Source organism: Aulostomus chinensis, chromosome 3 (assembly GCF_037954235.1).
Source record: "Aulostomus chinensis isolate RoL2024-O1b breed Wild chromosome 3, RoL_Achi_v1.0, whole genome shotgun sequence".
NCBI lineage: Eukaryota > Metazoa > Chordata > Actinopteri > Syngnathiformes > Aulostomidae > Aulostomus > Aulostomus chinensis.
The window spans coordinates 9,866,932-9,882,529 of record NC_141322.1 but is presented as its reverse complement, the minus strand read 5'-3'; the positions used below and the strand labels follow the sequence as shown (position 1 = coordinate 9,882,529).

Genomic DNA, 15,598 nt, shown 5'->3' with positions numbered 1-15,598 from the left:
TGTCAGATGCACACAAGCAAGTCCAAGCCTCACATCCTCCCTACATTCACGAAGCATCGAGGTTGGACAGAGTGGAGGCCTCTCAGTCCCCTGTATCCTGGATGGGACTTCTCGCTTCACCATCAGCACCACAGCCTCCCCCTGGACCATCCACACCACCCCACCAGATTCATAAGGGACAAGAGTTTGGATGCACAGAAGCAGACAAGTGGTGGGAATAAAGGCTCTTACATGAGAAGAAGAGACAGAAGTGTTGAAAAGACATGTCCTTCATCATTGAACAGATGTCGACCTCACTCTCCACAAGAGGATGTAGCACTTCAACATGATGAGCTGTATGCATCAGCAAAAGTTCTCAAGCATAATGTTTCCGAACGATCTTCACATTCCTTCGACAAGTTCACAACCTCAGCAGAGAATACATCAATACATCTTGTTCTCCCCTCTTCCCAATGACATACCTCTTCCTCCTGTAACCATTTCCCCTGGCTGCTCCCTCACTTCGAGGCTGGCTATCTGATCAAACTCCAAGATGGGCAGCTGAGGATGGTGGAACATTTGCAGACAGAGGACTTCCTCCTCGACTCTCTGGCTCGTCCAGACCTGCGACTGAGCTACTGCATGGTGCAGAGCATCTCTCCTTCGGCCTCCGCCACTGCACACCTCCTCATTCTCCTTAATGACCGTCAGTCCCAGGTGAACTGAGAGAGGGAGAGGGGGAAAGAGAGAGGGAAAGTCCCTTTTTCATCCCTTATCATTAATTGGCATTGTTCTCATCCAATCTACCAAATGCTTCAGTTGTTAAATATTGAACAAGTTTGTCATTTAAGTCATATCAAATTATTAATTACAAATCCAATTCAAAAAGTAAAGATAAGAGACCCATGACATGATAAAAATATTTTGAAAAGACAGCTGAAAAATCCAATTTATTTCCAATATATATATATATATATATATATATATATATATATATATATATATATATATAAGGAGGCAGAGGCACCCTGGAGGAGACATATTTCAGCGTCTAAACATTTGTAGTGAGGACTGTTTTAATGACAGACATTCAGGCAAGTTGCTGTCTTTCTGCCTCATGGAACCTTTTTTTTCCATGCTTCACTGTTTTTTAGATTTGCATAATTTAACATAAGAAAAAAGACAACCTTCACTCACTCGCAACAAAATCAATTGATGCCCATTTAAGTGTCACCCATGATGACGGATGTGACAAGCAACTCTTGTCAAATCAGAAAATCAGACTCCCTCGGGTCTGTCATTGCTGATGTGTCCCTTATCTACACAAAAATAAATGTTTGCGCCCATCAAACATCCCTCTGTTCCAGTAAATCTCTCACATTGACATAATTTATGATTTTACCACCCCCCCCCGACCCTTAAAGGATCATTTTAAAGAGTAACATTTGTTTGCTGTTTCGTCACTATTTTTGATCAGCAAAGAAGATGAGACAAGCAAAACTCACCTGAGATTTACACATATCTGACATGCTGATATCATAATACATTTCTAAATTAAACCAAGATTAACGCTGTCAAGTAATAATGCTCAATGAACCTAGCCTTGTATAAATGGACAGTTTTAACGGGGTCATCTCTCTCACATTCATACCCAGAATTACATGTACGTAATGACCACGGCTCCAGAGCAGCTGAACTCTGGGGCTTTCGTCCAGGTTTGCAATCTAAGTAAATTCTGCGAATGTGGGTGACACCATTCACCTTCTTCATCCTGTGATGTCAGGGACAATGTGTGAGGATGCAGGCCCCCTCACTGTTAAATTCAGGAATCACCAGTTACATTTGTGTCACTATGATGCTATTGGGCATGCCTCATAGAGACACATGTGGGACAGTATTAGAGGGAAGTACGGCATTCTAGCTAGTAAGTACTTTTTTTGCCTCACAAAGTACTCTGGGCTTTCTCCAGGTCAAATTTCCCCTTTGACTGAACGAAAAGATTGGATACCAAAGATCAAGGACACTGTTGTCCCACATATGTGGAATACCGCAGGTGCACCTTATGGAAAATTCTCAAAATTTGCCACTGGGACTCAAGCATGATTTGGTAAAATGTTGGTAGTCAAAGATCCACTTAAGATGACCTTATACCTGTCGTGGCTCCAGTTTTTTGCCGTAACAAAGCAAAGGCTTAAATTGGGGTAGATATTAAAAACACACTAATGTAAGGCAATGAGTCAGTGTTTAAAAGTAACACTCTTTAGTTTTGCTTTACTTCCTCTCTTCTTCCTCCACACAGCCCATTGTACTTTTAACAGTTTTTTCTGTCTGAATGGGGAGCCAAAGATCCCTGACTACCCTTACACTAATCTCACCACCACCTGACATCACATTTGTCTCTGAATTGACATTTACTGTCGGAAGGTGTTCGGAAAGCCACTGTGAGGAAATTTATTGTGGTCAGAACATCACACCTGTTTTTTTTTTTTTTATATCAATTTATTTATCTCCTTAAATATTACAAAATATAAACCAGCCTTGTGGCTCAGTTGCAGCCCGGGTCTGATATCAGCCAGTGATGGTGCAAAACCGGATTTCTGTCATACAGAGAGGAAACCTGACATCTTGTAGACAGTAAATTGCTTGAAGGCCTGCTGACATGATTGCACCATGAAAGAGGGCCCAGCAACTGGGTTTTTTCAATCCCCACACATACACTCTTATTGAGAGAGGCAGCAGCAGCAGCAGCACACGTGCAAGCTGCCCGATGTCCACCTGGTTCCACTGGTCTGCTCAGCAGCAGTGAAGCTATTGCGGTGAACATACTGCTTTTCCTTTTCAGGACATTAGTTGTACCAGTTCATCCTAAAGACAGTGTAGAGTGGTTCAAAAGGAAAATGCATATCTTAAGTTTCATGAGCAATGAAATCCATTCACAAAAAACACATTTTCACCGGGGCAGTATTTCATATCATCATGCATGGCATTCACAACAGAAAAGCAGATACAGTAGGAATAACTTAATACCACTAGCAATGAGGGAATGTGATCAGCAATGATGGCTTTTCACTCAAAAAGTTGGGGACTGAAATCAACTAAATTTGACAGGATGATAGAACTTCATCTGAGGACTAATTGCTTAAACTTTGGAATTTATCTGAAACCAGTCATGACATCATACAGCCTTGGGGGAGGTCCATGCTTTCTGAAGGCTTCTTTCTTCCATACTGTTTGAGCAGCTGAAATAACTTCACCCTCCTCATCTCCCTTTTAGTCTACCTTTTCTGCTCACATTTCTAAAACACACAAGAGAGGATCCTTGTAACATAACCAGTTGTTCCAACTGGTTTGTGGCTGTGGCTAATACTGCATGGTCATGAATTCATTCCGTCAGTTTAGCTTTTTTTGTGACAGGTAGAAAGTTATTTCTTGTCTCTGGGTCCTCTGTGTCCTGCTTTTATAATCATCCATCTGCAGTTGCAGAATTTGTGTGAGGGAGGACAAGTGGTCAGTGACAGCCACAGGCTCTGACCACCATGTTGCGGTACTTCTTGAGGATGACATTGGAGCTGTCATCAAAATAGAGCACTGAGATGCCATGGAGCTGCGTGGGGGCACAGCAGGGCTTGGGCACTGTCTCTGGGTTGATAAAGTGCACCTGCAATGAGAGGAGACGTAAATGAGTCCACATTATTTTGAGAAAAATTTGCAGTAAGAGTATCTGTCATCGGGGAATGATGAGATGTACCAGAGTCTGAACAATGGCATGATTAGTGGCATTCATGTAGGAGTTGAGAGGGAAGGCACATTCTCCCTCACAGTAGTATGCTGCATAGCCCTCTGGTGCAATGATCCAGTCCTGATCAAGATCAAGAGCAGAGTCAGTGTCATCTCACAATTAATGAGGTTAATTGAAATATAATTTATAATTATTAAACAATTAATAACAAAGGTTCTGTATGATACCTGCCATCCCAAGTCTCTGAAACTCACATACAGCTCATGTTTCTTACATCCCTCTGTAGAGACGGCCAAATTATCTGAAATTAAAAAAACACAATCATCATTCAGTAGTCTCAATGGTTCAGCCATAACCATTATGTCTGGTTATGAGATGTGATGGGATGACATACCTGCGGCTACCTCTGCTGCCTTCACTGCATCATGAACACTCTTCTGGGGTTTGGAGCGGTTAGACTGGCGCCCCTTATGGCCATGAGCAGAGCGAATATTACGAAAGCGCACTTCACTGGCTTTGAAGAAGGCTACCATGAAGGGTTGCCTCTCCTGTGTTCCACCATCTGTCAAAAGCCCTGCCAGCTGGGGGTTCCTCCTCTGGCCTATAGCAGAGGGACAGCGATCAACAGCAGGAAAAGGAATCTTCAACCAACCACCAACAATAACAAGGGTGTGTTCATTTTAATATGATTACATCAGCCACATTGATAACATAAGCTCTGTAATCTTCGACTGCATAGATGTCCAATATTATTTTGCAACATTAGACCACTCAGATCCATGTTAACTCAAGTAAGGTTTTGGTTTTGTTAGACTTCTAGCCTCTTTCTACCCTACCGATAAGTCTAATTTACATCCCATACATTTTGTTGTAAGATTTGAGTTGTTTTGGCAGCTTTGCCATATAAAAGTATTTTTGCCAATCTTTAGTAAATTATGATTAATGAATTATAAAAGAAAAAAATCATTGGTAAAGGTACGGAAAAGTTGCACACCAAATGCTTCTTTAAATATGACCAAATTAAATTATATGTGTTATGGTCAGGTCAGCGATTTAGCGTTGAGTTTCATGGGTTTAAATTTTTCATGAACATTCAAATATAAGTAAAAGGAATTCAATTTTGCAGAGCACCCCATGAAAAACCCCAAAGACACCCCGGACCCCACACTGAGAACCACAGGGTTAATATACTGCAGCAACTGACCGTGGCTGTCCTCCAGAACCAGGTGCAGGCCAAAGTTCTGCTCCGTGTTGACTAGCCACAGGTTACTGGTGGCAGTGAGTTCAAAGACCAACCAGCCGTCCTCTGCAGCCCAGATGTCTCTCTGGTCCAGCAGTAACAATTCCACCTCACTGAACGAGGATGACAGGAAGTTACATCAATATTACATCCAAGAGATACAACTTCAAGCCTAAATGCCTACTTCCTCAGCACGAAAGTCTTCAGTACAGTAAATGAAAAATTAAATTGTGTAGAAGACACTTAAATACAATATGCATTTCCAGTACTGATGGAATGTCTTCTGTGCTAGGTTATCTAAGTGCATTTGGAAAAGAATTAGATGACAAAGAAAAATATTTACACCAAGGCCCTTTTGTTTTAAGGTGTTTAAGAATTCCCCCCAATTTTAGAAAAATGGAAAAGGAAAATTACACATCCAGGTCAACAAGAAATGTTATGGCTTAACCATGTAATATTGTAGATGAGCCAAGTCAGATACTGGACCTCAGTCCAACAAAGAAAGTGTTTAATTTGTTGTAAACAGACAGAGAGCAATTTGTGGCTGCAGAATAGGCCCGTAAAGCATCAGCTGGGATAATACAGAGCAATGTTAATACTTCAGACAATAGACACTTTGGATATGACTCCTTTACTGTCCTTCTGACAAGTTCCAATTTCCAATTATTTCCTTTTTCAATACAACAGAAAACCATCCTCCCATCCATCCATTTTCTTTACTGCTTTTCCGTTAAGGGTTGCAGGGGGGCTGGAGCTCATCCCAGCTGACTTTCGGCAAGAGGCGATGTTCACCCTGGATGGGTCGTCAGCCTGTTGCACATATAGAAAAACAAACATTCACACTCACAGCCACACCTACGGTCAATTTAGAGTCACTGATTAACCTAGCTTGCACATCTTTCGACTATAGGAGGAAGCCAGAGAACCCACGCAGGCACAGGGAGAACATTCAAACTCCACTCAGGCAGATCCCATGTTCGAGCTGGAGCTTGAACCTGGAACCTTCTTGCTGTGAGGCGACAGTGCAAACCACTGCACCACCGTGCCGCCTGCAACAGAAACGTGCCTGTCCAATCAAACACAGGGATACATTTTAGTCATTTCTGTATGGGACTGGCGACCTGTCCAGGGTGTACCCTGCCTCTTGCCCGTTGCCGCTGGGATAGGCTCCAGCCCCCCCCCCCCCCCCCCCCGCGACCCTTAGCAGGAGTAAGCAGAAGACAATGGATGGATGGATGGATGGATGGGGGTAAAAAAAATGAAGGAACACAAACATGAAGGTTAACTCTCTAGAGCTAAACAATTGTCACAGACCAAAGCTTTGTTTATAGATTGAGTGTAAGACTCCGAGGCAGACTTCTGTCCTTTGTCCTGACGCCTGCTTGTCTGCACTGAGAGGCGTTTACGTGAATTTGTGAATGACAATGGTGTTGCCCTAAAAGACATTGTCAGCCCTGCCGTCACCGAAGAAGCACTTTCAGTCTGCATGTGACCCCTTCCAATTTACCCATACTCTCCCCAGCAGGCTGAGACAAGTCAGCAACACAGACAACAGCCATCTATCATGTGGCTGGTCCTTTAATTTAAGTTGAAATGTGAAACAAAAAAATAGTATCAAAGCAATAAGACAGAGCCTGTCAGACAGAAACATGGAGGCCAGCCAGAAAAAAAATGTTTAAGAAGGTCAAGGATACAAGAGGATAATAACATTTTGTAGGATTCATGCTTTAAATTAACTTTCAAACAAACTTTGAAACTGTTGCAAATAAGAAAACACATTTCTATCAACTGGTTTGGAGTAAGTGGGCTACACAATGCATATGACAGAGGATGGCATTACGGGTCATTTGACAAATAAGACATATGAGAATGCTATATTACTGATGTTTAGATTATACCCCTCTCCCACTGCACGCAATCATGTACACACAGGTTTTTCAAACCTGCTTCAAACCTGCCATTCTGAGTATATACCTTTCTGTTACTTTTCTGTTGCATCACTGTGACAGTGTTTCTGTGGTTACTATTTAATTTGTTTTAATCAAGTGTTCTTTTTTTATTTTTTTTTAATTTTTTAAACTCAACACTGACTGAATTAAAACATTCCTGCTTCAACATAAAGAGACTGAATTTGTGACTGAGATGACTTCAAGTCACGTCTTCTGGCAAGTGCTGTAGCTCATTGAATCACAAATGAAATCACCTTTATTATATTGGGAAGACTTTTCAAATTTTGATATCCCTAGATTTAATTGAATGAAATATTTCCACAAGTTAAGAAGATAAAAATAAGTGATTTAATGATTTAATGAACAAGCCAGGAAATAAAACAGCAAAAAAAAACAGTCAAACCTGTTTGGCAGCTCCTGCAGCACCTGGTACACACTGACCCTGAAGGTCTCATTCTCGTAGCGCTCCTGAATGAAATCCTTGTAAATCCTGAATTCCGCTGCCGTGATAGCCTCTCCTTCTGGAATACGGGAGAGGTCAAATCTGAAAACCCCTTTGTGTTGCTGGAGATGATCTGGATCCTGATCAACTGCCAGGGAAAAAGAAAGTAATCAGAGGAAGTTTTAGTAAATCAATTAGACATTGTCAGATACTATTACCCCTCCCTAATTCCAATTCTGATAAATGTACTTGCATTTGGAGTACAGGGGACTGATGTGATCAGGCAGTCATTGTATATAATATAAACATTATTTGTTAACAACTGTATATGTTAGTAACCCTGAATGGCTGTGATACGATGTCATCGTTGTTGTAGTACCTGCTCAGGTTTAACGTAAAATGAACAAACACAAAGCCAAACAACCTTTGTTTTATCATCTTCTTTGATGGTCATCCTCCACACTAGAGCTGGGATACTGGACACCAATGTTTTATATAAATGGGCTCTTCTTCACCTGTCAAAAACGTTGTGCTGCCAAGTGTTACACATTCTTATGTGTAAATATTATGCCATAGCAGTAAAGAAGAATTGATTAATTGTCATGTAAGAAAGACATTCATAAGCAAACTGGGAAAGAGCAGGATCCTTTTTCCAGGACTGATAAATGATGTGCCTACTCACACTCATATCAATTCGATACTCCATTTCTACCATGAATGGGAGGCATTTCGAGCAACTTTAGAATCTGGGAGGCTGGGGCTTGAGTTATATTCCACATAATCATGATACCATCAGGATTAAGACATTGATCTAAAAATCACTTACGTAGTCTGCCAGACATGCCAATATGGGGGATAAAAAGCAAACTCAGTTTGTCTCTCTGTTTGAACTGCACACATGCGCTGACCACAAGAAAAGGCCAGTAAAGGCACTGCCTGGAAAACCACAGCAGCGAGTGAGCTTTTGCAAACACACTCACAAGAAGTTTAGAAATCCACACAAACTCATGTGTGACCAAACCACCAGAATGTGTACCACCCACATCTCCCTGATCATTTTGCCATGTATCACTGGGATTTCATTCTGATGGCAGCGCATAGAGAGAGGCAGCAGTAGCTGGTGGCACTGTGGGTTCTCCGCAAAGATCAAGCCCTCCAATTCTCAGACTTTCCAGAACAATGGGAGCCAGAAAGACTCTAAAGCATCCTGAAGCTTTCCAGAGTCATATTTTCACAGCACAATTTCAGGTGTTCATCCTTGGAAAGACCAGTGGAGATCTCTGGTGAAGTTGTGCAGAGCGGTGCAGCGATTAGCCACTTTAAATACATCCTGCCCACTGGCGTACACCATGACAACATACTCACATTACCCTGCCTTCCAACTGAGGGGCCACTTCAGACCCCAACACTAAAAACATTTTTTTCTTGGTATGAAAGAGCTCACATACACTGAGTCAGTCTTCTAAAAACAATTCTAACAACACACACACAATCCACTCGCCCTTAAGAGCAGTGCATTCTGAACCCTGCTAGTCATTTATGCGACCGCAATTAAATGCTGGAAAGGAACAGGGGGTATTTTTATGAACACAATAATTGCTTGTAAGGACTTGGAGTGTTTATGTTAGGGACCATTAGCTGCAGAGATCAGACCTCAGATATGCAACTTCCCTCTGGGAGGCATTTCAACACTTCAGATTGCTCCTGACACTGCAGGGCCACACGGCCATGCAGCTACCATTACCTTACTGCATTTTACAGTTTTTTTTTTATGTACCAGAGTGGGTGGTTTTAAGGTGTGTCACAGTGTTGCACTAGACAAACATTGCAAAAACAGATAAGCAGTGTTGAAAATGTCAGTCAAAATGGGAACTGATTTAAGTAAACTTAGCTAGTTAGCACTTAACTAATGGTTCGTCACATATTCATGGTACTGCCAGACTGAAAGGTTTATAATTCGTTTCTAAGTCAAATTAAATTGTTTTTGAATAAAGAAGACATTAATTATATCAGATGATTCATTGGAAAATTTGTTAACAGAATTCTTGGACAGTTTTGCTGTTGTTTTGTTGCTGTAGCTTTTATTAGCCTTTAGTTGCTATTATCTTAAAGCAAAAAATACATGGCTGGCTCACTCTGCATTCGACAGTCACAAAGTCATGTAGGAAGGAAAAACATCCTTATGAGCACAAGATTGCTGTTTATGAGAAGTTAAAAAATGTACTTTAGGGTCGCTGTAAGTTAAGTAAATTCATTTTACTCCAGTATGACTCCCATCAGCTTGTTTGCTAGCTATCTAAAATTTATGTAGTCTTACATAAATCAGGTCTAAGTGTCCAATTACTCTGAGGGAGCTTGAAAAAACATGCAAATAGTTAAAACGTGGATTTAAAATGAGAAGGTTAATGAGATTTTCTGGTTTGTCAAAAGAAATCCTTGATCTTATGCTACCTACGGATCAGCTTAGCAGCTCAAAACACAATACTCCTTCTGTTCCCAAACAAATCTCTCCGTCTTAAAAGAGCATTTTTCTTCATGAAGCCCAGTTACATTGTTTTTGGTCGTGAAGCCTTTGCTCGTATTGAATGCATGTGTAAAAATCTAAAGCAGCAGTAAACAAGAGACATTTGGCTGGCGCGGCTCTTGCTGCGACGCCTCACTCTCACTTGCCTCCATTGAGTCAACGGACTGCTCAAGTTTAGCGTACATACACAACAAATGTATATGTGCTGTTGTTTAAGTTTCTGAAGTGTACCATTATTACTTTCAATCTGTAATAATTGTGACGGCTTGTAATAGTTGTATCAGGCTTTGAGTTGTGATCTTAATTGCCCCTCGGGGATAAATAAAGTTATCTGAAATCTGAAATCTGAAATCCAGCTACAAGTGCTTCATAAAAAAAGTAGGAGCTGCATTTATTCAACAAATCTACAATAACTGCTGCTCATGTAGTTGTGCACGTTTCCTACGAATGATTCTGATTTATAGGGAGTGGAATGGTTCAACATATCCACAGTTTAATTTCTTTTAATACATTAAAGGAGAAAATAACAGCAAAAATGCAGTAATACTCACACTTAACTGAAATGAATAACATGACAATGTTGCGAGTGCCTTTACTCTTCTTTCTGTTTTCATAGAGAGTGACTCGGTGGTGACGTGGTGACCCGTCCATTTGAGTGTACTGCACGTTTCACATACATACAACCTAACATAAATTTTATTTTACGGTTTAACATATCTATATATCATGTGTGTATGTGTGTGTGTGTGTGCGCGCGCCCACGCGTGAATGAGAGAGTGTGGATTTGCTACAATATTGTCGAGCAAATGAAAAAGAGGGGTTGAATACCTCTCCTGAACTCCCTTTCATTAAGTCCACCATGACAGGCCCCAAGCCCAAGGGGTCATGCACATAGCTGTACATGCATATGTTTTAAAACATATGAAAAATAGCCGATCCTCTTCCCATTCTGAGCAGAGGAAGAGTTGCCTTTTGGTTTTTTTAGGGCCTGAGCCTGAAGGTACTTCAGGCAAAGACCCTATTATGTTTGCTCGGCAGAGCAACACAGTAGCAGCACTAAAAACACTACAAACACACACTAAACAGCGTACCAGCCCCTCAAAAAAAACATGGGGCAGCTCTTTTGTTTTGTTTTTTGCATCACATTCAACATCATGAAAGCGTTACCAAAAAAGCAATGGCATCACCTCTACAGCTTTTATACGCTTGTATTTTTGTTTTTTTTACATCTCTTGCTCCAGTCTGCTCTTCTGCTTTTCAACACCAACTTAATGATGTTAGAGTCACTGATGAAATGCAGACGAGCTAAATTTTTGGTTGTGTACAGATTTTAAATTCATCAAGGCAAATCTTGATTTTTGATTTTGAACTTAATACGTTTGATTAATTGATTGACACAAAATGCTCAATTTCTGACCCAGTCCATATAAAACATCTGTCCTCTCCTCATATGTGGAAACAGAAATCTGCTCTGATTTTCAAAAACAATGTTTCCAGTTCTCATTAATGAAAGACAGTAGCTGACAGTATAAAAAGTTATTATCTGCATTTTCAGTTTTACATGCAAATGTAAATGTTTTGAATTAACTCCAAATTCTATGAGCAGGTTTTCAGAACCCTAATTGGCTCTTTATTTGTTTCGATCTCAGTGGCATACAAACAGAGAGGAAAGTTTCTTGATGAGCAAACTTCATGTTGTCAAAATTAACCTGTGACCCTCCTGTGGACCCTGAGGCGGGAGCAGATGAGTAAGGAGACATGGGTTGCTTTGGGATTCAACCCCACATCAGCATAACAGCCACAGGCACCAGGCCATCTACTCTTTCACCAGAATGATATCAGAGCTGTTGCAGGGTCTCCAAGGGAAAGAAAGGCAGGATTTCACTTTTATAAATTCAATAATGTCTGAGTAAACCTGGACTCCCACCTTTGGCCCCACTGATTTACATACAAGCACACCTGCATTTCAGTGAGAACACATGTTGCTACACAGCTTGCATCTTCCCCTCACTGAGGTTTGCAATTGCCAGTTTGATTTTGCAATCTCTAGCTATGTGAAAAAAGCCAAATCCCCCTCCCAGCCCCCAACACACACAGCTTAGAGGGGATTCTGGGGTAATTGGATACAGGCATTTTGTCATAATATTTACACATAAGAATGTATACCACTTGGTTTCAGTAAAGTGACCAAAAAGCCACAAAATCACACACATTCACACACTTGACTCATGCTGCAGGAATAGTGACCTTGTAAAGGCACTGCTAACATGATGGAGAGCACAGAAAACTGTGCCTAAATCATTAGCACTGCACAATAAATAAAAATCACAATATGACCCGCCATTTTTAAATCATGGGAAGGTGCAATGTTTTTAAAGGCTTATAGTGTGACAGATTGCCATTTTGTTTATATTTGGTGATGCTGCAGAGATGTCTGGCCATATTCTACAGATTTATATCAACACATTTTTACGAACAGAATCCCACAAAATCACACCAGAATCGTTTTAAATATTTTTTTAATGTAAATGGGAATAAGAATATAAAAATGTATATTCCCTTTAATATCATTTTCTTATTTATCTTTTAATTAAATTCAAGTTTTAGTTAGCATTTGCAAAGAAATCTACAGGCAGCCAGGTACCACACAAACACAGTCAGCTATGTGCACTTTATATGAATAATATACTCACATACCGAGATTGACAAAGCTCATCACCGTATCCGCGTCATTTAGGAAGTGGCTGTCCTGCAGGGTCAACATGGAGGTGGTCTGAGTGGGCAAAGGGGGATTGTATCCAGAATACCCAAGTGGCTCCATGTCCGCGGAGATGGCATTGTAGAGGTCCAGCATGAACATCGGGGCAGCGTTGTGTTTAGTGTGGAGGGGCGGGCGCGGGCGGTGCGGCAGCCCCAGGATGGAGAGGATCTCTCGCTGCATCTCCCTACGCTCCTGGCTCCGCAGTCGCCGCTGAATGAAGTTGGAGTGCACCTCGTTGTCTATGGAGATGTTGGCGAAGGCAAAGTCCTGCGTAGCCAGTACGCAATAACTCCACACAAGAAAAGTCGTTATGGACATCAGTAAGGCGCCAGACATAATGTTTACGCAAGTTTTACGCGCGTCTCTGGGGAGCTGGAGGTTAAAACTGTTGATCCGGTTGCTTCATAAAGCGTCCTCCTACATCTGAGGGCGGTAAAACGCTGCTCTCTATCAACTCATCTGCATGCGCGCTCTTCTTAATGCAAACTTTTTGGGGGGTTGTCAGGGGAGGGGTTCAGGACGGGATCTTTCAAGACTGAGGGAGAGGATGCGTCATGACAGAGGAGAGAACGTCAGTGTACCTCACTATCTTGATAATAAGATGGGTGGGGTGTGCTCTTTGATTGACCATGATTGTATGGCAACTTATTTCCCCCTCTACTCTAGTAGTGTCACCCTTTTTTTCCTCTGCTTCTTGTCGGATCACCCGCCTTTCTCTCTGACCCTCCAGTATCAAAGGTCCAAAACTCATCCTCCATCTCTTCTGTTGAACTCATCATATAGGACCCAAGGCAGTGCTCCAAACCTCTAAATGACCAGTCAAGAGATGAAGAGTGGAAATCCCCTTAACCCTCCTTTAACACACACATCTTTGATCTCAGACATTCAACTCAGGTCCACTCTAATTATTGAGGGATTTGAAGGTGATCACCAGCAACAGTTCAGGCACATGAATGGACATGCCAGTATGAAGTACTGAGAAATGTGCGAAGCACTCACCGGGGCAACTGCAATGGAGGGTTAATGGGTGTGGTTGATGAATGACAAAGCAGGAATCCAATATGCAGGTACAGATTAGGCTGGAGAATCAGATCATACAACTCAAAGGAGCCCATTCAGGGTCACAACCTCCTTGCTCGTCCCCTGACCATGTGTTACATTTTCATATATTTGCGTATAAGGACATGGAACAAAGCTCACATCAGCCAAAAATATTCTTCAGAGACTCAGCAGCAGACATTTTAGAAGGCCTTTCCCACCAGAGGTCACTTTACATGACTCATTCCTGCAACCCAAATTAAATACAAGAGTCCTCTCTGTAGCCACCACAGACATCTGTAAACCTAATGACCACTTAATACTCATTCATGCCAGAATGTCTTCATCACATAGTCAAGGCACTTTTATGTTGTTAGGACAGACTATTCAGACAGTGGTGCCTCAAAGGTGGAAAAATCTCAGTAACAGTAGAAGTACTTTGAAAACTGATATTTCAAACTAATCACACGCCTTTCAAATTTCTTTTGAAAGGCTATTCAAATACTGACTTTTTTTTTTTTTTTTCACCAGTACACAAAATTGTATTCGGTTAGTTCAAAGCATGACATCCATCCAATCCATCTTAAGCAATCAGGAAAATCTATTTTAATTAGTAAAGTTCATAGTGTATTACATGAACTGAATATGAAGTCAATATACAGTGAATAACAATTCTCATTCACTTTTTAGGTTTTTGAGCAGTTTTCAGTATTGTAAGACATACATGAATCATTCATACAAGTAGACTACAACACACTATAACTCAAATATGATACAAGTGTATTAACAGGTTAAAATGAGGATTAGCTTGAATGTTTTTTGCAAGTAGCAAGTGTTTAGTGAGCCCTAATAAACTTACTGAAGTTGAAGTTAGGTTTGTTCAATCAATTAACAACTGCTTATTTGCTTAAGAAAAAACTATTAAATCAGGGACTCTAAAAATAATGAAAATTTTGAGAATGTCCAATGGAAAATCCTAGTGTTGTTGTTGTACTTACATCACACCAAAAGGATCATATAAGATCAATGATATGGCTACGATATTAAATTTGTTATTTGATGTTTGTTTAATTTTGAATTCAATATTGATGTTTATAAACTTTGAATACAATAGATGCAAATTTATTCAATCTATCATGTGTTTAAGATATATTGTTGTGGCAGTAATCATGTGATAGGACAGCATGTGCTTGCAGGTAACTGAAATACTAAAAAAGGGTGTCTATTTGTTTAGTCAAGACTTTAAGGGACATTGTATTTTAGATTATATATTTCATGTATCTAATGCTAACATTAGTAGCAGGCAAAATTTGCATGAGGTTTTTGTATTTGGGCTGCACGGTGGTGCAGTGGTCAGCACTATCGCCTTCCAGCAAGAAGGTTCCAGGCTCGAGTCCCGGCTCAGTCATGGGATCTTTCTGTGTGGAGTCTCCATGTTCTCCCCATGCCTGCGTGGGTTCTCTCTGGGTACTCCGGCTTCTTCCCCCCGTCCAAAGACATGCAATTTGGGGACTAGGTTATTTGGATTCTCTAAATTGACCGTAGGTATGACTGTGAGTGTGACTGGTTGTTCGTCTCTGTATGTTGGCCCTGCGATGGACTGGCAACCTGTCCAGGGTGTACCCCGCCTCTCGCCCATTGATGCTGGGATAGGCTCCAGCCCCCCCACGACCCTTACTAGTAAGGAATAAGTCTGCATGTTCTCCCTGTGCCTGCGTGGGTTCTCTCCGGGTACTCTGGCTTCCTCCCACAGTCCAAAGACATCAAGAGGGGACGAGGCTGATTGATACTCTAAACTGACCGTAGGTGTGAGTGTGAATGGTTGTCTGTCTCTATATGTGTTGGCCCTGCAATGGACTGGCAATCTGTCCAGGATGAACCCTGCCTCTTGCCCAAAAGCTGCTGGGATAGGCTCCAGCCCCCCCG

At 41.3% G+C, this 15,598-nt stretch overlaps 1 protein-coding gene across 1 annotated transcript; it reads right to left on the bottom strand.

The window, feature by feature from the left end:
* Positions 1-2,492: 2,492 nt before the first annotated feature.
* On the bottom strand, positions 2,493-13,079 carry LOC147267615 (bone morphogenetic protein 7-like). The gene is made up of 7 exons (XM_086198545.1): positions 12,571-13,079; positions 7,311-7,497; positions 4,923-5,071; positions 4,113-4,319; positions 3,946-4,019; positions 3,728-3,838; positions 2,493-3,637 (listed from the first exon to the last, which is right to left on the bottom strand). The coding sequence occupies exons 1-7, from the start codon at positions 12,968-12,970 to the stop codon at positions 3,488-3,490; spliced, it is 1,278 nt and encodes a 425-aa protein (XP_086054671.1). The 5' UTR covers positions 12,971-13,079; the 3' UTR covers positions 2,493-3,487.
* Positions 13,080-15,598: the final 2,519 nt, after the last annotated feature.

Coding starts and splice junctions, on each gene's coding strand:
- LOC147267615 (XM_086198545.1), bottom strand. CDS start 12,970: ATGTCTGGCGCCTTACTGATGTCCATAACGACTTTTCTTGTGTGGAGT. Junction 7,498..12,570: donor GATGAGCTTTGTCAATCTCG/GTATGTGAGTAT, acceptor TTTCCCTGGCAG/TTGATCAGGATCCAGATCAT. Junction 3,638..3,727: donor ATGCCATTGTTCAGACTCTG/GTACATCTCATC, acceptor CTCTCATTGCAG/GTGCACTTTATCAACCCAGA.